This window comes from Trichogramma pretiosum, unplaced genomic scaffold (assembly GCF_000599845.2).
Source record: "Trichogramma pretiosum strain Unisexual culture from Peru unplaced genomic scaffold, Tpre_2.0 scaffold28, whole genome shotgun sequence".
Lineage (NCBI taxonomy): Eukaryota > Metazoa > Arthropoda > Insecta > Hymenoptera > Trichogrammatidae > Trichogramma > Trichogramma pretiosum.
Genome location: NW_019641710.1, coordinates 395,056 through 420,497, shown reverse-complemented (window position 1 = coordinate 420,497; position 25,442 = coordinate 395,056). Strand labels below are relative to the sequence as shown.

At 37.1% G+C, this 25,442-nt stretch overlaps 1 protein-coding gene across 3 annotated transcripts in view; it reads right to left on the bottom strand.

The window, feature by feature from the left end:
* Window positions 1-2,183: 2,183 nt before the first annotated feature.
* Window positions 2,184-25,442, bottom strand: part of LOC106658470 (lysine-specific histone demethylase 1A) — a 192,711-nt gene continuing 169,452 nt past the window's right edge. For all 3 annotated transcript variants that reach the window (XM_023463205.1, XM_023463206.1, XM_023463207.1), the window contains exons 10-13: window positions 7,831-8,126; window positions 6,077-6,289; window positions 3,424-3,631; window positions 2,184-2,526 (exon numbers count right to left, since the gene is read on the bottom strand). In XM_023463205.1, the coding sequence (XP_023318973.1) occupies window positions 2,333-2,526; window positions 3,424-3,631; window positions 6,077-6,289; window positions 7,831-8,126 (911 nt within the window). In that variant the 3' untranslated portion in view covers window positions 2,184-2,332. The remainder of the gene's footprint in view (window positions 2,527-3,423; window positions 3,632-6,076; window positions 6,290-7,830; window positions 8,127-25,442) is intronic.

Genomic DNA, 25,442 nt, shown 5'->3' with positions numbered 1-25,442 from the left:
AAAAAATCCAAAGAAATTTAAGGTCATGTTTTTCAATGCATAAAACAGAGAAAAAAATTTTCGAGTTTGATATTGGCTCGTATCGCCGTATATAAATTTTCCAAATTTTTAATTATTTTATCTGAAGGCCTGAAGCCCTCGAAAAATCTGAAGAAATTCAAGGTGCTTAGTTTTGTTGATATGTACTATTATGAATTTTTTCAGATTTTTTAATTACTTCAGGGCTTCAGAATGAATATAAATAAAGAATGGACGTTTATAGGGGTGGAGGGGGTAGGAGGGGGGGATGGGGAGTAAAATTTTGGCTTTAGGATTTTTTTACCATGTACTATAACATATCAAAAGCGCATCTAGATCGGTGTCATTCGAAAATTTGAAGAAGTTTTATTTTGACCCACATTTAAATCGGGTTTCCCAAATGGACTATGGAGGAAAATAAAGCCCAAAGTTATTTTTGGGATTCTTTGTTGATAATATTCAAGAAAAATTCATTCCGGATACTGTGCCGCTAAATTTTTCATCAAAAATTTTTTTAGGCGTTATTTTAAAAGTTAGTCAGAATCACTCATATACCAGTGAAACATATTTAATAATACTTTTAAATATAAAAATAATTATAGATTTTTATAACCTTTTTAGAAAATAATTTTGTTCAATACGCTGTTTTTACAATGCTTTACCAATGTATTAATTATTGACTTTGAAAAAAAATTTCCTTTTGAAACCCCAATCAATCGCCTCCTGCAAGCCAAGCTAGTAATTTAATTAGTCGCGAGTCAATTTATCTCCGGATACGCGGACGCTTCATCCGAATCATCGCCTCTTTTTTTCATACATGCAATTTTTTACTTTCTTTTCAGAATCTGATTAATGGTTTTTTTTAGTCTTACTGGTTAGAGTAAAATTGCTGGTATAAGTTCGTGGGAAGTATTCATTTCTTAACGGGAATTGTTGACAATGTCTTTTTTTTTAGATTTTACGCAAGGATGAGAGATCCGGCTATAACGCGACTACCTTTGCCTTCAATTTAGTGTGCGTATATATCCTGAGAGCTTTGTGCGGTATTGAATCCGAGTATATATAGGGTGGTAATCATCATCTCGAAATGAGCATGTTAATAAAGCCTCTCCTCCTCTTATTTCCCTGATGGCTTATTTGTTATTATAATGCGGAGAGAGACAAATGTGGAGTACTATAATGATTCGTCTCTATTCGTTGCTTAAGAGCATTTCGTGATTATTCCGAGGAAAATTTTAGTATTTATAACTAGCTTTGCGCACTCTGCTATGTTAAACGTTGACCACTGAATAATTGATTCTTCGGAATACTTGCGTGATATTTTCACATTTAAATGAACATTATAAAACCAAATAACTATATTATCTTATCCAAAATCTACAATGATTTATACGACAATATAATAACACATTAGATTGAAAGGCTGAAAATAGTATTTTCGGAATAAAAAGCTTTGAAAAATATCAATAGAAAATAATAATGTGACCTCATATGAATAATTTCTAATAATAATTAATTATTATTAATATTTTTATTGACAATAACTGTCACTGAAGTTAAAACTTATTTAAACTGAAATGGAAGTAAAAAAATGTACGCAAAAAAACTTTGCAAGTATATATAACAGCATATAATGCACACGACTTACCTTGCGAGCAGCATGGAAGTCAATACGATAGCTTAGCTCGAAACCGCGGATGGCGCCGCAGTGCAAGGTGCACATCCATCCGTAGCATACACGTATATATGTCTGCAGCCGTTATACGTGTAAGATGCATACATTTACACGTGTGCAAGGCAGAGGATGGAGTAGGGCAAAAGTTTTCGAATAGCAAACTATAAACGATTTCTCCAACTCCTCTGCTCTTCTCTATATACGCTCGTTCGAGCATAATTGAAGCTGACGAGCGAGAGTAGGGGAGATGGAGGAGCAGAAGGAAGAGGAGGAAGTGAGAATCAATGGCTATAAACCGATTAGCGCCGTTCAACCGCCACCATTGCCGCTCTGCGCTCCTGCCAGTACAGAGTATCTCGTTCAGCTACGTATTTGACATTAAAAAGACAATTAAATTACGATCGCTTCTATTCCAAGTTCTAATGTAAAATTTATCTAATTATTAAACTTCTTTGTTCCGTCGAGATGAAATAAAGCAAATAACAGATTATTTTCGCAACAAGCTAAACGTCTTTTTATTACTATAATCATTGCATTAAGAAAGAATCGAAATGCTACAGTTAATTACAATTGATGGGATGATTTCCGGCTACATTATTGGAGGCAGCCATCGTTGAAATTCGGTCGTCGTTATCAAGGTTATGTCGTCGAGGCTGCCGAGGCCGATGCTGACGCCGCTGTTGCTTGTGGCTGACTATTGGACGATGCGGAGCTGCTCGGCGGCGCGGCATACGGACTACCGCAAAGCAGGTCGGCTATGCGGCCACCCTCGCGCAGACCGCTCAGGAAGGCACCGTGAACCGTCGCCGGATAATTGCGGATCGTGTGCTCGCCTATATAACGTCCACGCACAAATGGACAGACAAACGACGTGTGAATATATATGTATCCATGCATAATATTATATGTATATTGTATATAATGTATATATATCACGTGTATGCAATACATATGCACGTGAACGTGCGTATGACCGAACTATAACTATTGTTATTATTGTTGTCGTTGTCGTATTATACCTGCGAGTGAGCCGTACTTGCTGCTATTGCTGCTGCTGTGAGCATACATGTATGTGTGCACATATATTATACGCATACGTGTGCGTTATACTTGACGGAGTGTCGCAGCTGCTTATACCTTATATCTGGATACATGTACGAACGTTCATGACTTGAATGGTTTGGGCAGCAGAGTTTGTCACTGCAGCGAACTGGACTATCATTATCAGTGATGCAGGCCTACTATGCGGCGTCACTGAGCAGCGCAAATACGAGTTCCTCTCGAGAGCGCTACCCGACACAACTAGTTTCATCGAAAGCCTTTGAACATTATTACGACAGGAATCACGGATAAGTGGATGCGCTGATCGCGAAAAATCAATTAGACGCATTTCACTTGCGTATGCAGCAAATCTCTTTTTCATTAACTCGCGCGCGCAAAACCCGTTCGTCAATCTCGCTGCTCTGCGTGTAAACGCGGCAAACGCACGCACGCACGCGACAATCCGCCCGCTCGCGAGACTGCTCGCGCGCATAACTTTACGTAACATTTCCCTAGCTATTTCTCCGACAAGCACTTGACTAACGTCAAGAGCAGCCACACGCGTATAATATGTATGTACATGCATGCTTCAGCAGCAGCAGCAGCAGCACAAAATATGTATCTCTCTCTTTCTTGAACTAGCAGGCAAGAAAAAACCAGCGATGCCGCGTGTAAGTTATTCTACTCACCCGCGAAGAAGACGCGCGGCTGAGGCGCGGCTGCACCGGGAGGAGAATGATTGCTCGCCGGAGGTGACACGGGGGCCGCCAGAAGGTCGTAATCGCTGCCTGAGCTCCCAACGGCTACGAAGCTGTAAGAACCCCGGGCCCATGGGTCGGCGCGCCAGCGGGTAACTACGCTCTCTTTCGGCTGCGGTACTTGATTCCCGAATATTCCCTATGAAATTAACATTTTTTATTATTAATATTTTATTACATTATTTTCTAATTATGGTTTTTATTTTGTAAACAAACGCTTTGAATCGTTCAAGACTTATGCGGTTGGTTCTATTTTTGATTTCGCATATCTTTAGTTAATTATATGATTAATATTGACAAATTTTATGAAAAAACAATGATATAACTGTGGCATTTCACGTCAACTCTCCCAGTGCCGCACGGCGCGGCAGAATTAAGTCAAATCACTAAATTTGTAAATCACTGTAAAAGTACTAAAATGCACCTTGAGAAAAAAACGAACATATGATTTCGATGGGAAATTGCCTCAGCTTTCTGATGGTGAGGTCAGATTTTCCAAAATTTTCCGCTTTAACCGGGAAAATCGCTGGGAAAACTTAAAATTCGATTATCTCGAAAACTTCATTTTTAAGATTTTTTTTAATAGTCTAGATCGAAAGATCAGGAAATTTCCCATCGATATAGACATTTTCCAGAGAGGCGTTTTTTGATTTTAGCGAGATATAGCGAGAGAAAGAAGAAAAAACAACTAAACAAAAAACCACGTTTTTTCTGGTAAAAACAACTAAACAAAAAACCACGTTTTTTCTTCTTTCTCTCGCTATATCTCGCTAAAATCAAAAAACGCCTCTCTGGAAAATGTCTATATCGATGGGAAATTTCCTGATCTTTCGATCTAGACTATTTAAAAAAATCTTAAAAATGAAGTTTTCGAGATAATCGACTTTAAAGTTTTCCCAGCGATTTTCCCGGTTAAAGCGGAAAATTTCGGAAAATCTGACCTCACCATCAGAAAGCTGAGGCAATTTCCCATCGAAATCATATTTTCGTTTTTTTCTCAAGGTGCATTTTAGTACTTTTACAGTGATTTACAAATTTAGTGATTTGACTTAATTCTGCCGCGCCGTGCGGCACTGGGAGAGTTGACGTGAAATGCCATAACTGAAAATTAATTTTTGTTAGTACACCTTTTTCGGTATATGAGTTGATTATAATTGAAAAATGTGTTACTCATCAAGTTTTTTATCGTCATCAAGATAATTCTTTTACAATACAAAAGTATAAAAGAAAGAAAATTATGTACTTTAATGTTCACTCGGTAATGCTGACAGCGAGGAATGAAATTAGATAAATATTTATATAGTTCAAAAGTAAAAGGGCCGAGGCGCCAGACATTCATGTGAACATCCGCAATTTTCGTTAGTTTGATTATTGTTATTACACTTTGGCGCGCATTACACTCTGGCAATGTAATTTCGAGCAATTTTTTTTTTCTTATCATCAAACAAGTACTTCGGCCTTCAAAAGCTGGGCGAAGAAAGAAGGAGCGCTTAAAGTACGCTTCAGAAAAATCTTATAGCGCGCATATTATGTCCGTGCCAGTCTCTGTTGCCTTTCCCTTTTATTTCATGCTGCTCTTCTCTGCTTCTCTTCTTCTACACTGCTTTTGAACGATGAAAAATGCTTGCGGGTAATTAATTTTGTCGCATGCTGGCCACCTAAGCCGGGAGATGTACAAGTTTAAACGTGTGTGTGTCCGTGTATGTGCCTGTGTATGAAAATATATACGCGAATAGCGAATTTGGTATGAGAAATGTGATAAGACGGAGCCGGAAAGTCTCAAAAGGAAGTCATGCAAGATAAGTGCCGACTCGTGTACAGTGGCGCGTATATAAAAGTTTCGTCGTATTATGCGCGATTTTCTTTATAATACACAACTTTGCGTCGCTTCTGTTTCCAAATCGAGCAGATTTCTTTTTCACACACAAAATATTTTCAAAGAAATTCGTGCATCTTGCGAACGAATTAGCTTAATTATGTCATTTGAATTTCTACGATGCAATATTCCGACTACTACATTGGCGTATCAAACTAGTAAAAGTTGGAATCGACTTGAATGAAAGAAAGAAAAAACAAAGAAGAACGCGTCAGTTGATTCGATTAGTCGGGTCGTACAAGTGAGTTGAGTTTGAGCCAAAGTTCTTATTCGATAACCAAAGAAATTTAGATTATACTGCCCAACTATAATGATATGCAATCGGCAATATCGAACTGACAGGCGAGTAATTTCAAAAAGTTAAGTTATGAGACTATTATCCAGCGTATTGAACGTGGCATAACATAATTATAGAATTAAATAGTTCATACCGATAATTATTCAATAAAACTAAATTAAAATATACTTTTGAAAAATGCCACGAAATTTTCCATTTGAAATTTCATAGTAGCATTGCAAAAGTTGGATATTTTCATTAATTGAAATATTGCCGAGATTAAACTAGAAATACGAAGCGCAGAGTCGAAAAAGCTAGAAGTGCTCGCAAGAGACACTTGGTTCACATACATAATATTGGAGTTGGCACACGCGGCGGATGCGTACGGCGATATGTAAAGTGAGCGCGCTGGAAGGCGCGCAAAAGCTTACCTTGAGCACGTGGATGCAACGACCTACGATAACGTCGTCGCTGATGGTCTCCATCACGCATGCCGCCTCACCTGCGACGAGCGCCAACAGTACCGGTGCTTTATACAAGTTCCAGAATAGAAATAATTCCCCGCGGGAGGCCGTCGTGCTGCCGACGTGACCGAAGAGGTTCGACGTCGGATCCCAGAAGATTTTGTCAAAGCACAGCACCACCTAGTCACATAAAACAAAAATCATTACTCGGTTTGATTCCGCTTGCCTTGCTCCCTTTATGCTGAAACTTTTTCGTATCATCAATCGCGAGTGCTTTGACAGCTAAGCTTAGCCTAAATTGCACACGTACGCAAGAGTGGATTAATTTTCTTTGTGCGCATTATATACATATATGTTTAGCTCGCTCGAAACGTGTTTATTCATAATATTTCATCCGGGCCGCCTGTGGCAGCGCCGTTGCAAGCTTATCTTTGTAATACTGACGAAGTGTGTAGGCCTTCTCTTTAAGCTAATTACGCCCGCTCCGAGAAATTAATTACACGAGCGCACGCGGTGATAAGGGGCGTCGTCGTAGTCGTAGCCTCGTCCGCTCTCTTTAGCAAGAAGCTCGACGCTGCTACTGCTGCTGCCACTGTTCTGTGTACCTATACACACACACCGACGCAGCGCGCACAGGTATATAGACTGCAGAGTACGCCGCGTATGAATAAGGTGTGCGCAAGTGCTCGCTTATATCTGGCCCTTTGTGTGCCCTCTTCCGTGCTCTCACTCTCGAGTAGGCCATTACTAAATTACTAATTTAATTAGAGAGAAAGAAAGAAAGCACGAGGGCTGCTGCTGCTGCCACTGCTACTCACACCACGTTGTACCGCTACATACAGCTGCTTATACTACTGCGCTGTTTTGTACTCGCTGACGTATTTACTACTGGACACGCACATTTTTAATTATGCATCAAACTAGAAAAGACAGCATCAAGGTATACCATGGGGGGAGAGTGAGTTGCTGCTTTTCCACCATAAAGCGACACGAGCTGGATGAAGAATTTCATTCCATCAATTTTATTATTACGCACACAGAACCTTTGAGATCAACTTTCATATTTTCTCACCTCCTTTCATTAACTGATGATAGTCCTGAAACTCGACACTCTGCCTAATTAGACTAACAATATTTAACATAATTATGTTGTTTGATATTTTTCGTAGTATTTTTTTTTCTGAAAAAATGCCTCATGAGTGCTTAATCACATCGTTTCTTTTCACAATTTTGTCTGGAATTAAAACTTAATTATTAGTAAATTGATAAAGTAATAAACTGTTTGAGCACCTTAGAGATACCGATCGCAAAATTCTTACGCAAGAATTCCAGGATTTCTCGAGTTATACATTTTTATCTAATACGGTAGTTTCAAGTTAAAAGTTCATTGAATAAAAAATAATTTACTGCATAAAAGCTGCTGTTACAGCAGTCGAAAGTTAGCAAAAAGTAGGTGATTAAAAATTCCTCAACATTCAACAATGACCAAACATGTTTTAATGAAAAAATCATAGATTAACAACTGTGTTTTATTTAATAAGATAATTCGAAATACTTGTTACCGTCACTATTAAAAACTAACTGATTACTCACGCGATTAATGAAAAGTAGTAGAATAATGTACGTTAATTTGATACTACTGTTTCAATATCCAAAACAACTGTATAAGTCTACTTCTGTAGTATTGATAACTTATTAAATAATAATAAAATATTTTTTACCTTATTGAGATTTCCAAAACCAAGTCTCTGTATCGCTTGTGCCTTCCAATCAGGTAAGGGCGGAGTAAAGGTAACTTTTGATTGAGGATGCTCGGCTTTGAGCACACCCAGTGGCAGAGTTACTAGAACCGCATCGCACTTGTGGCAGGTTGTCTCAGACGATGGAACAGCGTTTGCCGGTGACGTATACACCTCGACACCATCGGTGCTATAACGAACACTGCGAACAGCTGTTTCCAATCGAATGTCCAGACCTTCCGATAAAGCAACTGGTACGCATGAATAACCATTTCGAACTGAAATCAAATAAAAGGTAGTATGTAAATATTAAAAGAAAAAAGCTAGAAATTTTAGGCTCAATATTTTCAGAAATCAATGAAAAACAATCTTGCAAATTTACGCATTTTTTAAAGGTGCAATATCAGATATAATTTTTGAAAAAAGTATCGTCCATGTTGTGCAAAATGACCAATTCTCGAATGTAAAAAAAAACAGAACGTATGATACAAAAAAATAATGGTGAAGCGCGTCTGCGTAATGTATGTATCTGACAAAAAAGTGGAAAATTAATGATCCGCGGACTAGCGCGTGAAATGAAACAAGCTTTCGTCGTGAAAAAGAATGATGTCCAAAATTAAGAGGGACACTCGCTCTTTCTCTCCCTCGACCCAACTCGTGTGCGAGTATATACATCATTATATATAGCAGCAGCTACGAGTAGCGACTACCGATGAAAGAGAGAAACAGAGAATTTGTTTGTCTTTAATTTATGCCCGCGCTTATCGCTTACAGAAATCTCACGAGCGATTCTGCACTGGTGTTTGCGAGTGTGCGCGTTCAGTTTCATCTGTGTGTGTGTGTGCGAGCGCCGCGAATTTATAACGCTCGTTAGCCGCAACACTATCGAGACATGTGGTCTTTTCCTTCTTGGCTCTCGTCGAATGTGGACAATACCGCTGTTGGACCATGTATGCGTCCGCTCTACGCTGAAGCATCATTTTTCTTGCGCGGCTTCCGGTATGAGCGAAAATACATGTAGTTCGAACTCGTACGTGAGAAAATCTGTGCTATTTTTCTTCCCGCTACTGCTGTATAGGCAAAAAGTATACTTTATTTACGCAGCTCGCTTATATATCTGTATCTATACACGCGCAATTTGTGAGAGAAATTTCACTTTGGAAGTTAACGACTGCACTGGTAGCGGGAAGATTATAAGCATTAGCGCAGCGATTCCGAAGCTGCGAACGAAGGAATCAATGCCAATCACGTAGGGGCCGAAACAGTTCGACACTCGGGAGCTCTCGGCACAAATTGTTTTTGAATCCTGCATGCTGCATGTGTGCTGCCTATGTGTGTGTGTATATATATATATATAAATGCACTGCGCGTTTAAAACTTACTTGGTAAAACGAGGATTTGAGTATATGCGCGCGAGCGGCAGGGCAGGCGGGCGGCGGTTTACCATCGCACGCGGACGTATTAATTAACTCGAGCTCTCTCGAGCGTTCTCGCTTTTTCCCGATTGGGCCAAAAAGCGCAGAATTTCGATTCGAGACGAAATAATGTATAAATTTGTTGGCTGCACTCGCGCCCATTGCGAGTTGCATTTTCTGTATGTATAACATATAATGCTATTAACAGAAATATAAAGTCGCGTTATCACGCCCAGATTTACGGTAATTTTTTTGCGGGTAATGCAACCTGCAAATTAATACTATTACGATATGAAATTTTAAATGATTTAAACTTACTATAAGTGAATACTTCAAATGATACATTTGAGAAACCTAGGATAATTTTAGACTGTTCTATTAAATTTTTAATAAAAAAAAAAAATGGAACCTTTTTCAATGATAAGAAATTAAGATGCTATTCTTTATTATATTTAAAGTCTAAGCTCAACGATCCAACTCCGCATCTCAACTGAATGAAATGCTAAGCTCGACAAATTGTTCGAACGACCGAACGGTACACAACACGTACAGTTAAGGTACAGATAGGAAAAAACAGGCCAAACTACAAATGATTGAGAGTTGAATGTTTTCAACACCAACGAGCTCGACTATATATATGCGCACGTGTATGTATAAACGCGCAGCGCAGCACACGCATCCAGAGTCGTAAATAAAATACGAAGTATAAAACACGGTGGGTACGACGACATCCAGAAGTGTCAGAAATGTACAACGAGCAAGGAGTTCCCGAACCATCTCACGTTTCGCTTTCTCGCGAATGGGTGCAATGCAGTGCTCAACTTTACGAGCGAATCCATTAAATTTTATCTTCCGCATTTAAATTACGAGTATGTGTGAGCGAGCTGCGCGCATGGCTGCAGGGGTCGATCAGTTGGTGCTGCTGCTACGTCTGTAGCACCACCCGCGATGGTAAAAAAAAACTAAACTACTCAGATGATTATGAAAAAGAGATATAGATAACGTTAATCGATTAGATAAGAACAAGCGCTAAGGGTTCGTTGGCCCTGTATATATATATATATGAGCAGTTTTTTCATATATGTACAACTTTTGTGCGGGGGGTTCTCGGATCTGCCCCAAAATTTAGTATGTTATTTGGGTATGTGAAAATAGCCTTCAGGTAAATTTTTAGCCCTCTAGGGGCCTTAGGGCCCAAATTTGGACCCCTCGAAGGTCCAAAAATAGCCGTTTTTACCTATTTTTGCGTATTATTCAAATATTTGTAACTCGGGCACCGGTGCATATTTTTTAACTCTGAGGGTCGCATTTTTTAGGTCAAGACATGTACTTTTCGTAAAAAAATTATGTAGAGCTCGATAGACCAACCCCCGGTTATGAGGGGGCAATGAAGGGGGATGAAAAATCGCAAAATTGACGTTTTTTAGCTTTTTTTGAATTGATGCAGAAGGCGACTGGATTGACGTATTTACTTTTGCAACGTCTCATTTTAAAGGTATTTTTATTACCTTTAAATTGCCGTGCGCAGAATTAAGATTGGTTCAAAAACGACGGAGATAGAGCTGTTTAAAGGTGTCAACATTATGAAAAAAGGCGTTTTTTCGAGATTTCGATAAGCTGTAACTTTTTTCTAGTAACATGAATCTCTTTGAAATTTTATGTGAAAGTAGTTGATTACATGTAGTTTGAAGCCATGTAGGTAAGGATCTTGGTATTTGCCTCTATAACCGAAAACGAGGCCCCCGAAATCCGGCACTTTAGCCCTTATATAGGCAAAATACATGTTAAATTGGGCGGCAAAACTATTTGGTAACTCCTGAAATTATCGCAAAATAAACATAAAAAAAAAATCAAAAACCCCATATTAAACGTATTTTTCGACGAGGAATCCAATGGTAACCTCGAATTTGACCTTGAACATAACCTCTAAACTATAGCGAACCAAAATTGATTTTTCGCACGGTGACCCCCTTTTTTTATTTCAGATTTGAAAAGAGCGGAAAATTTCACGTTCAAATACATATTTCGTTTTTTTTTTCAAGGTAATTTTAAGGGCCCCACAGATCAAGAATAAACTCTTTGGCTGAGTTTAATATTAGTTTTAATGGAGCCTTCATTTTCAAACTGTGGGGCCCTTAAAATTACCTTGAAAAAAAAAACGAAATATGTATTTGAACGTGAAATTTTCCGCTCTTTTCAAATCTGAAATAAAAAAAGGGGGTCACCGTGCGAAAAATCAATTTTGGTTCGCTATAGTTTAGAGGTTATGTTCAAGGTCAAATTCGAGGTTACCATTGGATTCCTCGTCGAAAAATACGTTTAATATGGGGTTTTTGATTTTTTTTTTATGTTTATTTTGCGATAATTTCAGGAGTTACCAAATAGTTTTGCCGCCCAATTTAACATGTATTTTGCCTATATAAGGGCTAAAGTGCCGGATTTCGGGGGCCTCGTTTTCGGTTATAGAGGCAAATACCAAGATCCTTACCTACATGGCTTCAAACTACATGTAATCAACTACTTTCACATAAAATTTCAAAGAGATTCATGTTACTAGAAAAAAGTTACAGCTTATCGAAATCTCGAAAAAACGCCTTTTTTCATAATGTTGACACCTTTAAACAGCTCTATCTCCATCGTTTTTGAACCAATCTTAATTCTGCGCACAGCAATTTAAAGGTAATAAAAATACCTTTAAAATGAGACGTTGCAAAAGTAAATACGTCAATCCAGTCGCCTTCTGCATCAATTCAAAAAAAGCTAAAAAACGTCAATTTTGCGATTTTTCATCCCCTTTCATTGCCCCCCCATAACCGTGGGTTGGTCTATCGAGCTCTACATAATTTTTTTACGAAAAGTACATGTCTTGACCTAAAAAATGCGACCCTCAGAGTTAAAAAATATGCACCGGTGCCCGAGTTACAAATATTTGAATAATACGCAAAAATAGGTAAAAACGGCTATTTTTGGACCTTCGAGGGGCCCAAATTTGGGCCCTAAGGCCCCTAGAGGGCTAAAAATTTACCTGAAGGCTATTTTCACATACCCAAATAACATACTAAATTTTGGGGCAGATCCGAGAACCCCCCGCACAAAAGTTGTACATATATGAAAAAACTGCTCATATATATATATTATATGGGCGTGTGTCTAATAGTTTCGACATTTTTCAGCTATATTTTTATAACATTTTTAGAACAAAGTGGAGGCAGTTGGATGTGATGTTATTTTTTGCCATAAAAGCTTGAATATTTATCGCCTCAAAATTGACAAAGAAAACTGTTTTTCTACTTTAGACAAAATGTTTTCCGGCAGCCAGTAATAGCAACTATAAAAGCATCTTAACATTATTGAAAAGTATTTTATTTTGCAATGATTCTTTTACTCATCGCGCAATTGTTGATAACGTGAATATAGTTTGCAAAAATATTTATTTTATAAAGGTAACAATCAAGCTTGCGCTCGTTAACGTCAGAACCGCTTCCACTCGAAACTGGGACTTTTTCACACCTCGATAGTGCAAAAAATGAAAAAAAAATTATATATTTCGCGCTATAAAGCGTGTCTCTTTATAATTCGGTATTTACAGTAGTAAGTGCACGCGGACTCTCTCGACTCGTTTAATCATACATTTCTCAACGATTTGCGAAATTCAACATGCAAAAATCTCGCACCTTTTATATATACGCAAGCTCCCCTGTGTTTACTCGCATATATATACATTTGTTCTGGCAATCAATTATTTTCACGCTCGGTCTAACGCGCCCTTCTATAACTAATTGTCGCGCCCACGCGCGCGTATGTGTGTGGATGCATGCGTGTACGTTTGTACGTATTGAACTGGCAGCTCGCTGCACCCCCATGTTGTTGCGTGTCCACGAGAGTGCAAACATTCTGAACGCCGAGTTACAACGAAGTCGTGCGCAGATTCGATAAATATACAATATTGCCATGGAGTAAGAGGGGGTGGGAAACGAGCGAGAAAAAGAGAAAATTTGAGAAATCGCTACACTCGTACAGTGACGCATATGTGTGGTCATACGTGTAGCGATTATACTGCCGTTGACGTCGTCGTCGGCGTCGTCGTCGTTGGTGCCATATTCGCGCTGATTCAGACTGCTGCTGCTGCTGCCCTCGCGAGTATATATTCCAATGGCGGGCTCGCATTGGCTTTCTGCCTTGTCGCTGCGAGCATTTCCAATTACGCTAATTATGACGTATACAAACACAGGAACGTTGGACAGGCGCGGGAGGACCTCTGCGCACACGATTCGAGGGTCAATTATACGCATACGTAGCGGCGCGCGCACAGATATATATACGTAACTATATCGCCATGCATGTGTATGTGTCTCGCGAGTACGCGAGACACAGCTATATAGCCTATATATCGACGCATTGCGAGCATGTGTCTGCGCGAGCGGAGCGTTATATAATTCACTGGTCAAGCGCGAGACACCGTTCCCTGTACGCGCCGGTGGCTCTCGACTGTGTATATAGCGTGTTGTACGCTAGCCGTGACAAGCTTTGCCGCGTCAAGCTAATTTATCGCAGATGTCTGGATACGTATGTGCGCATACAACACGTGCACGCACTCGCACACAAACACATGCACTGCAGGCCAACACAGCCTCTATAGCCTCGGTGCAGTCTCGTACGTTACGCGCAATACGCAAATAGATGGATTTTTAGTTGGGCCGGCGCCCAGCGAGAGTAGCCGTGGTAACCGCTGCGTCCAGCTGATACTAACCAACTTCGTGAATTTCATAATGTTTTATACTTGCGAGGGCTGCCGTGCGTCGTGTGTGCGCGAAGCCGCGTGTGTGTGTAGGGACGTTGATAGTAGCTTCGGCTTGGCATCGACACGGCGCACATACACCTTCGCGTGCACAAGCATTCTGCACACATATTATGCGCGAATGAATTTGGAGATTTAATTATTTGTGAAGCGACTGAACAAAACCTCATGTGCGAAATGAGCTTTGGTTTTGTCTCTCTCTCTATATATAGCGGTAAACACGCACACGCGTTGCACGGCACGATACATGTACTTGCGCATGCATAATCGCAATGAGAGAAAGATGAATTATTCACGTGATCTGATGCGTAGCGGGTAAACAATGGCTAACCGACACACAGGTCTATGTAAAGATTATTTTGATGGATAATCGAAAATTTTGATGAAATTCCAGCCGATCGGACGTATTGAAATTTTAATTAAAAATATATATTATTTATTCTCGGCTATGAAAAACCTTTTATCGATGAAAAATCCTCGCACGAAACTACCCCCTGCGATCGTCGAGATGAGTATATCTGTATTCATCGAATACGAGCTTTCGTAATTGCGCTAAACAGCCAAGATCTATCGAATGCACTCGCCTCATAACACCTCGAAACAATATAGGGTGCATATGGGCTATTCCGTAACAGCCGTTACCAAAAAGTTAAGGTTGAGTTTACATTTTCTGTTATTTAGTTTTTATGGGGTGTTTATCCTATAGGAAAAATATTTGGATAATTATTTTTTATGTCAAATTTTACCAGAAATGCAAATTCGTTATCAAAAATCATATTCGCAACCTCAAAACTTCTTAATATTGAAAATTAGAATTCAAGCCTAAATGTGAACTTGTTTATATCCTTATTATCTCAAAAGTAAAAATATAACTTTTTATGAAATGTCTTAATCCGCTGACCAATCGGAACATTATGGCAGCATGCGAAGGATGCAAATACAGTGCGAATTCGTAAAAATGATAAAAAACCCATGGTTTTTCATCCTATGAATGTTATCAACATATTTCTAGAGATCAACCGATCAAGCCATTTAGTGAACAATTTTTGGTCTTTGAAAAAACATCCAAATTTGCCTATTCAAAAGAAATGAACTACAGTGGAGGCCGTTTATAACGAGGTCGGATATAGGGAGAGACCGGCTATTACGAGAAGATTTTGGACATTTGGTTGGTTCCAATGCATTTAGTATAGGAAATTTGATCGATATAACGAGTTCGATATAACGAGAAGTCGGGTATAACGAGCAAAAATTAGAAAAATTTTTGGAAAAATTGACGTTTATAACGAGAAATTGCGTGTTTACACTCGCAGCTAGATCCGTACACAGAATTATGTACAAAAAGCTTACTTTAAGCAAGTTAAATGATCAGTTTTACAGTTGCTTTTCTCTTCGTAAAATTTGAAAATGGGAGATTTTAATCTAAAAAAAGGAAGACGTTATCAGTGAGCGATAAGTATTCTATCATTCAAAATGGTAAATCTCATACCGAAGTTTGCAGTACTTATGATCGACCGTCCTCAACTGTTTCGACGATTTGGAAAAATCGTGAGAGTATTATAAAATCAAGTATTTCTAATTTTCATTTAAAACAAAAATCAGTAAAGCAAATACAAACTAAAATTTTGAGTTTCATGAACAAAATTTTTCTGTAATTTTTATAACTAATACAATTAATTTATGTTATTATCTATGATATTATTATAGTATTATTATTCATACCAATGTAAATAAATAATCAATACATATAATAATCTCATCTTATTTGATAAAAAAATGAAATTGGTAAATAACAAAAAAATTATTGTGATTAATGCTCATGTCGGCTATAACGAGGACCGGATATAACGAGAACTTTTCGATGGTCCCGCGAATCTCGTTATAACCGGCATCCACTGTATTATTGTCTAAAGATTTCTTCATAGTCATCCTTTAAAATTAGAATAATATATAGAAAATAAAAATACATCTTTTAGTCTTTGCTTATGCATGAAGAATCTACGAACCTCACATTTTTAGAAATAATCTTCGTGAGTATACGTAAGTAGTTTAATTTACAATTTTTGACATATCCTGCTTGTCTTGGTTTAACCCATATATACGTTTAGAGGAAGGGAGAGAGAAACCAGTTGCAGTAATAGTTCACAAGTCATTCACGCGAACACGATTATTGTGGTTGATCTCTAGCAGTGATGGCATTGAGCGCTTGAATGACATTACAGGAAACTTTGACTAAAATGAATGTATCCTAAAGCTTTCATATAACCTGGCACCGTTTGAGCGAGTTTTAAATTGTTCGCATAGAGAAAAGCTTTCACATCGTTTATTAAAATAAAAATTGAAGAGAACTACTGTAAAAGTTAGTTTATTCACAAAGTTTTGAGTAAAAAAAATACAAGTAAAGCAACAAACTCGGCGAGTTTCTTTTACATCAACATGCACGTTCAAAACGGAGTATATGGGCGCAGAAAAATTGGCGTTGAGAGACAAATAAAACACTTTCATCGCGCTGACACACGGGGTGTAAAAACAAATCCCCTTAGCTTTGGTAGACTCAAAGTGTGATCGGGTCTCATGGCATTTATTCTTATAAATCTATAAAGAGCGAAAGCGCAGGACAAGCGCAAACGGAAGAAGTTTGACAATCACCCTGGATTTTCCTTCCGATGAACAATCGCACGACACAGAAAGAGAACGGCTGTTGCCGCTTTTATCGAAAGCTCTCAAGTACTTTCAACAAAAAGACATTGTAATCTTGACTGTTTCGCCAAACCCCTACTCCTTTTTCTCAGAAAATATCTGGGTTAGAAAGAGAACGAGAAAGAGAAGCAAGGAAGAGAAAGATGGCGAAAGTAATAAGTACGCAAGCTAGCACTAAGGGGACTGCAGTACGTTTATATTCAACGCGCTAGCGAGTGTCAGAGTGTGCAGGAGGAAAAGTTGTCGTCGTCGTCGTCGTCACGCGTTTATAGCTACCGAGAGAAAGACGATTATAATGGTTGTCAGGAGCTGAAACACGCTGCCTTCTTCTGCTGGTGCTAGTTCGTCGTAGAAAAGAGTTACGCTCGTATACATTCACATCGAAAGCAAAAGCTATATACGCATTATCGCATGAAACCCTTTTCCGTTTGCCTATATATACAGCCTTCGATACGATGCTAAAACGTACAATCGTCCATTGTCAAAAAGATCAATATTGAATGATTTGGTGTATTGTTTGAGAAGCGAGAAAAAGACGAGCTATAGCATGGATCTCTCGCTTTTGCGCGAAAAAAAGAGAACAAGATCTTTCTTGAACAGCGTTCGTCTATTTGTGCCCCCGAACTTTGTCCTAGCGCAAATTCGATACAAAAGATCTAACGCCTGAGCATTTCCTACGGCGCTCTAAAACATAGCCTGTGTGGGAAGTCATTTTGGAGGCAGAACGATAATACCGTACTGGTATATAGACAGAGAGAAAGTCATATGACACAAAGAAACCAATCGTCAGTGAAATCGAGAAATTAAAAATAAAACTGAACCGATCTCTCAACTCAGTAGGCTTTTCGATTAATGGAATATTTGGCGTATCGAAGTGGTATTTCGAAATTTCACGAAACTCTCGAGGTGTTACATAGATATGTATAGATATATAGACAAACTCGAGGGCAAATAGGCGTCGCTTGAGTGCACACTTTGACGCGCTGGAGAGTAGTTTATATATAATACACGCTCTGTGCAGTATGATCGAACATCGGCTGCGATGCACTACTTGATGTGGAATGGACTTTTATGGATGTATAACACTTATATATCGTTCTGAATTATGTAGCTTCAATTGTCAAAGGGAATGCGTTACTGGAAAGAGTAAAGCTATGAAATTTCATTGTTAAGATGACATAATGAAATGAGATCACTGAATTAATTTTATGCATTATACGTGATCAAGAATATCATTTCAATGTCACTCTATTAATTCAGACAAAGTCTTCGTTCAGCATAGCATCTATTATTAAAAACAACCCAACTACTCAGAAACTACATTTCATTTCACCTCGTCACATTTGTTTGACATAGTTAGCAAAAGTTCATTACTTTGTTTGTAAAAAAAACCTATCTATTGTCCATTATGATGGCTTCAAATCATGGAAGGAAAAATAAAAATTCCGCCCTTGCGAGAATGACAAGTAATAAAGTGTGAAAAGATAATGTGCATGAAGTACAATGCAAGGATCGATTTATAAAAGCACCCTCTCGTATATTCACAGCAAGTTTCTCCTTTGAAATATATTACCGTGCACTTCTTTTGCACCTCTTCTAGCCGCGTTACTTTTTCTTTGTATTGACCTCTCATTTAATTTTTTTTCTTTTCGTATCTCTTTCATATTGTCTCTCTCTCTCTTGCTCACTCTCTCTCTCTCTATACTTGCAATTTCTTAGACTTTGGGTGCGCGTACTTGATCTTGGCACACGGTATATTGTGATGCGAAGTTTAACAATTTGTATGCCAGGAGCTGCTTTTCAATTTACATTTAAATTGCTTGCTTATGGTCGTCGTCGTTGCCGTCGAGAAAGTGTCCGCGTTGAGGCCAGTTTTGTAAAGGGGGCGACAGATATGGAGTAAAAGAGAGAAAGGTCTGCTCAACATAACAAAACACAGTCAGATCTCAAGATGGCCATTTTCGTCCATCTCAAAAACTATATGGGGGTGCAACGTACTTCGTACGGCATCTTTGTTTTTTTTCAAGCAACGATAATTCTTCTGATACAATATGTGTATACATTGGTATCTATTTTAACACTGATTTATGACACGACAGAATAGCCCTAGTATTTTTATACGTATACGTCGATGGATTTCTGATTCTGATTTATGAGGGCTACGAAAGTGGTATGAGCATTGCATGGAAATATGATTGAATTTTCGAATGTGACTAAATCTCCGGGGCTTTACATACATCTTATTTTTAATATAAGAAATCCAAAAATTACTATGAATGAACACTTTATGAATTGTATGTAAAAGTAAACCACCTGTTTGGACACGGGTGACTTATTTTAAACAGTCCAATTGCACCTAGCTAAAGAACTTATCTAAATTGATATACAGAAGAATTCGGTAATTATGAACTTCAAAAGTTGCGTATTTTAGGTTAGAGTGGGAATAGTATATTACGTGCCTAGGGAGCGAAAAACTGGAAAGCCTCAGAGCACGTGTAATTATCGTCCGAGGCGAAGCCGAGCTTCCCCTGCATAACTTTGCAGGAATGGAAGTTCAACTTTCGTCCCTTGCCACGTAATATACTATTTCATACCAGCGGTCCGAAAGTGACTACTTCCCTGCCTCTACGCAAAGCAGAAAGAGCGATTTTCGACTTCGATACGGTTTTGCTTCAGTCGCTAAATACACGTACTCTGGGACTTATACGTTTTTCACGGCCTAGGGCAGTAATAAATTATATCAACGCAGAGCTAACCGCAAGGTCCAAAAATTTAACAGAGTCTTTTCCATGCACAAATTAAGAAGTGTGCTAAATTTCATCAAAATCTTTCCATGCTTTCTATTTGGTTGTTCATATAATACAATTTTAGTCGAGCTTTACTCGAAAATAAAAATCGAGTCATAGATCAATCTGCATTTTATATTAGCTTTCTGAAAAAAAAAACAAATTTATTTGGAGAACCACTGTTGCCTACTAAAGCCCTACTTCATGTTTGAATAATAGATTTATTTTAAAATTCGTGCAAAAACCGTGACTATACTATTAATAGATATGGATTCAATTTTAAACGTTTAATTCAAAATACGCTTTTCTAGTTCATTTCAAAAGATTCGTTGTGCTCTAGAAAAAAACTGCGAAAATCACGAAGCTAATGGTACACTTCACCGTAAAAACTTGTCAGTTTCAATAATAATAAAGAGAATTGACAAATACAAAATTTATCATGGAAACAACTACAAAAACAGCCAAAATAGAAATACTTAACAACGAAGAAATAGATAGGATATATTTTGCATCAAGTAAAATTTTTTATCAATGCTGTTTTATATGGCCTTATCAAAATCGAAAAATCCAGAAGATTGGAAGAGCATTTCTAATTCTCAACATGTTACATGTGGTATACTTATCGGTAACATAAGAATTTTATCAAACTGACATTGTAATCAATTTTCAGTCAATTAAACGATAAATTGTCAATAATATAATTCAACAGTTATCAACTGCAATTAATAAATCTTTTAAAAAACCTATTGATTGGGCTATCGCTGTCCAAAATATATTTGAATGCTGTTTCTTGATAACTCTTTTAAGTATATTTTTAATATTTACCACCATGGAAGCAAAGGTATTATAAAAATTTTCAAACATTTATTAACACACGATGAAACAACTAAAGACTTTAATTTTTATCCATAAGATTAAAAAATTCAACTTAGATACAGTAGATTATTGGAACAGTGTAACTGTGCCGGAAGAGAAACAAATTTTAATTGACAGTAGCTTAAAACATCGAAAAATAATCATATTTTTAAGAAGTATGTTAATGGTGTATCAAAAATTAATACATCAAAACAATAGCTAAAATCCAAAGATTTTTTAAACCTTTTAATTTTTCTCTGCAGTTTTTATTATGTTTTCATATGTAGGATTTGCTGTTATTCCTGCAACTATGGCACCGATAGCGAATCGAATAATTCCCGGTTTAAATTGGACTCAACAGTTATGTACAACTAGTGAATTACCGAGACGTGAACAATATTTTCAATTATGGTTCATTTACACAATCTTCATCATGGCAATGTTCGGAACATTTGTATGCTCGCTACTTGCAGCTACTACAGTTTTCATAAATGTTAATCTCGTAAGATTTTATTTAATTGGGTGAGTCGGTTTTAATTTTGAATTGTACCTGATAATAATATATATACATTAGAATTTCTGTTTATACTTAAATGTTTATAATTTTAAGCAATCGAATGAAGAAACTGCACAATTTGGTCTCGAGTAATTCTTATTCATTTGGTGGATCGTCAGATCATTATATTCATAATGAAGTTAAAGATATTGCTAAACAGCATAATGAAGCAATAGAGTTGAGTGCATTATGAATGCCAAAATAAAATTTTTTTAAAAGTCTATTGATATTCAAAAGTAAATAATAATTTTTATAATGCGATTGTTATGATAATTATTTGATAAAATTTTAGGTATTTTAAAACAGTGCAAACTTTTGCTCGAAAAGTTTTGATTATCATAACAGGTAACATTTTGTGTGGTATGAGTTTTACTGGAACTATGGTAAGTTCGATCAATAAACGCGTTTATTGCGACTAAATTATCGTGACTTTGTTCACTTTGTTTGAATGAATTTTTTTAGGTATTGTTCGCTTGGAAAAATAAACATGTATTTTTATTAGTTGAAATGAGTTTATCATTCACGTGCATAATTTTTCTTGCATTTTTGATAAGTCATTTTGGGCAGTTATTGAATGATATAAGCAGTGATATTTTTGAGGACAGGTATAAAACCCTATTATCGCTAATTTAGTTGATTAAAAAAATCGAAGTTTTTTTTCATAATATTTAAATTCTAGTTATTGTAGTGGATGGTATCATTTTCCATTAAAAACAAGGTCAATGATACAAATAATCATGATGAGAGCATTAAAACCTTGTGAATTAACATCAGGTCCTTCGCCACTTTTAAATATGAATTATGAAAACTTCAATGGTGTAAGTATGTAATCAATTGTTAAGAATTAAAAGATTATTTTTAAATCAAAATCTTTTAAATGCAGCTTGTCAATACTGCGGTTTCTTATATGACAGTAATGGCTTCTTTAATGTAGTTATATGAAAAAAAATATTCATAGAACTTTTCCAAATTAAATATTGAAGTCAATGATTGTTTCATTAGAGTATAATAAATAAAGTAATTTTACTAGTGACTTATGTACATTTTATCATATTTTATGAAAAAATTTGAAATAAATGAATACAATTTTTTTGTTAGGATCATACTAAAACTTTTGTTGAAAAATATTTGATCGTTCTAAACCTTATTTGTAAAATGTTTAGACTGTTTACCGAATCTTCTATTCTCATATGAGTCTAAAAAATAAAAGGTCTACATTGTTCGTACTCGAGAAAGGAGCTCTGGAACTTCACGTGCAGAATGCCAAATGAGTCTTTGTTTAAAAGCAATCATGCTTTTAACATAACAAATAGAAGAACATCGTTGCCGAGTGATTTATTTTGTTGACACAAGAATGTACCAGTTCCTTGTAGGAAGTTGTTGAAACTTAATCCTGACATAAAGCAATAGCAAAAGGAAATCATACCGAGTACTTGAAATAATGGTTCAGATTTCCATGATGTTTTTTGTTTTAAATTTGCATCAAATATTGGTATTTAATTAAAATGCCGTTTACTTAAATATTTCAATGGATAAAGAAAACAATCAACTTTGTTATATTGTAAAATTTGATAACAATGACGAGTTGCAACAATTTATGTGGTCGACAAAAGATAATAAAATGTATGATTTTAAAATCTGCGATTCGCTAAATCAAGGTAGTATACAGTATCGTACAGCTCGTTGTACCAAAAATTTGCGAGCATAGTGATATCGACCCAGTTTTATAAGTTCTATGTATTAGGGGCACGTTTTTGTTTTTTTTTTCGTGCATTTATATTTCAGCTTTCGAGGCAATAATTGCATGGATGCCTCAAAAACGAATCGCGAGTACAAGTTTGTAAACGTAATATATCCTTTTTCGTAATTTATATATTCTTTCAGAGAAGAAACTGGTGCTCCTGCACTGTCATTGTCTTCCTTGCGCATTTACATATTAGAGCTTGCGTGCACACGTGTGTATGAGTGTATACGTTTTGTATTATGATGAAGTTTGAAAGGTTGCAGCGTAACAGTGGAGCGCGTGTATTGGATATATTAAAAGCATATGTATATATTATACAAGTGGCCCCTTTTCAAAAGAAGCAACGCGAAATTTATCGCCAAAGGTATAATAAGCAAAAGCGCATACGTATGTATAATAAATACGATATTCGCGATATATTTGCCTTGTTGTATATTATGAATCCCGCATGCGCCGAGTCAGCTTCTGTCAATAATTCAAATGCTCAATGCAATTTTACCGTTCGTACGCGAGCGTCTATATACATAACGCCTTGTGTATGTATATGCATGCGAATATGCCGATGAGCCGGAGGAAATAAGAAAAATTATCGATTCCAGAAACGCAAGATCCTCATTTTTAACCAGAGCGATATTAAAAAATTCTTGTTTGCAGCGTTATGAATTTAAAAATGACTCGGACAATGAAAAAATCAAGATCTTGTTTCCGTATAATTTACGTCAAACACTTCATTGCATTTTTATTATTCTCACGTTAAATGCTAATTCGAAAAATAAAAACTGGTACTTGACAAATTGTGTTTACTCTTAGATTGGTACGTTTCTGCAAATGCACTGAACTGTAAGTAATAAGTATTGAATGGTGTAGTATCACAGTCAAGAAACAATCGCAAGCTGGTGCAAAAAAACTCCACCAAATCCATTTCTTATTTTACGCAATGGATAGCAGATGCATGTCACAGCGTCACTATTCACAGAAGCAGCGCAATTAAAGCATCAATGGTGTTAGCTCAAAGAAATTCGTGGTTCTTTCACGCATGACCCGTGTTCAGCAGGCACGCTGACAGCAACTTTTCATTTTCTTGCAGTAGATACAAGCAAGCCTTGAACTGCTGCTGCTGATATCGGTACTTGTTTATAATATACGCATATATATATACATCAAATTTACGCAGACGCGCGCTCGCTTGTTTGTTCTGAAGATAGCATCTGAATAGGGGCAAAAAGCAGCAATGCTAGCGAGCTCCCTTATTCTCTATGTCGTCCTCTCGTATCTAACGCCTTTTACATTTAGCCGTCTCTTTCTAGCTGCAAATTAGCTTTTTAAAAAAGCCTTAGATACTTGAGGTGAGAACGGTTGAACTGGAAGACCCGACTCTCTGGCGCTGCTGTCTCTAGCAGTCGTTTCAATTTTGCGCCCCGTGAGTAGCATCATCACATTGATGATAAAATGTGATGCAAGAGGGGTACTCATACTGGGCTTTGTTATGTTTTAACACTACAATCATGTAGCTTCGTGCGCACACATGCATGAAAAGAGATAGGCGGGGGGTAGAGAAATGCGTGAGCGTTGAGAGATGTCTGCTTCTATATAATACAAAAATGACTACCGAAATTATCATTTAGTAATAATGTGAAGGCTGCGGGAATCTCCCCCAAAAGAAAAATAACTCGCTAGTGAGGAAATTCTCTTTGATAACCATATGCCCAGACTAACCAGAATGATTACAAGGGATTTTTATCTGCACTTGGATTGCCGTAGGGTAATGTTGCAGGCTTTTCCTCTTTGTCGTTGTAGTTTTCTGAATTATATAGACTTGATGAGATAAAACGCGGATATAATTGTTATCTTAACAAAGTTTGCCCTCGGTGGTTTATAGCATTGTTATGAACTGAAACTGGCTGTTGAGATGCTATGCGCCGGTTTTGTAAAAATATTTTATGCAATAGTATGACGAAAAATGTCTTTTTTCGCACATTTTTTAGTGCGCAAAAAGCGTTTTTGGACACTTGTGTGCAGTAAAATGTCTCATTTTGGACACGGGTGTGCGGTAAAACGCCTCATTTAAATGAAAGTATTTTTCGTCTCCTATTGCATAAAATTTTGTATGCAACACGTGCCCAGCTTTTTGCGCACAGTGTGCGGAAAAAACACCCACTCGTGCCGGCATAGCCGGCACTCGTGTCTTTTTCCGCACACTCGTGCCCAAAAACGCCTTTTGGGCACTTGTTACATAAATAACTATTTTCAACTTGACATGATGAATTTGCTTGGGGAGTCAAAATAAGAACTTGAAAAAAAAATCTAAAATGTTAACTTAGCTGTCTGTGGACAGCCATCAGAAGTGAAACTTCAAACAAGTCAAAATGTAATTGTCAAAAGTAAGTAAACCCAAAAACGTTAAAATGAATATTAATAAGTAATAAAGTAAAATAATTAGCACCAGAAGTGAAACTTCAGAGTCCTTTTCTTCGGTTAATTTTTATTTTGGAATTTTCATGAACTTTTCTCGATTTTGAATTTCTGTTTTTTTTTAATTACATTGTGACTTGTTTGAACTTTTATTTTTTTTATTTTTGCTTCCTCATAGAGGAAGCTTTGTGATGGGCTCCATTTCGGCTTTTTTATAGAGTAATCGTAGGGTATATTTAATGATATTTCTATAAACTAGATCGAATTTCTGACACATGTTGGTATGTATGTGTGTTTTTTTTTTTTTTTTTTTTTTTTTTTTTTTTTT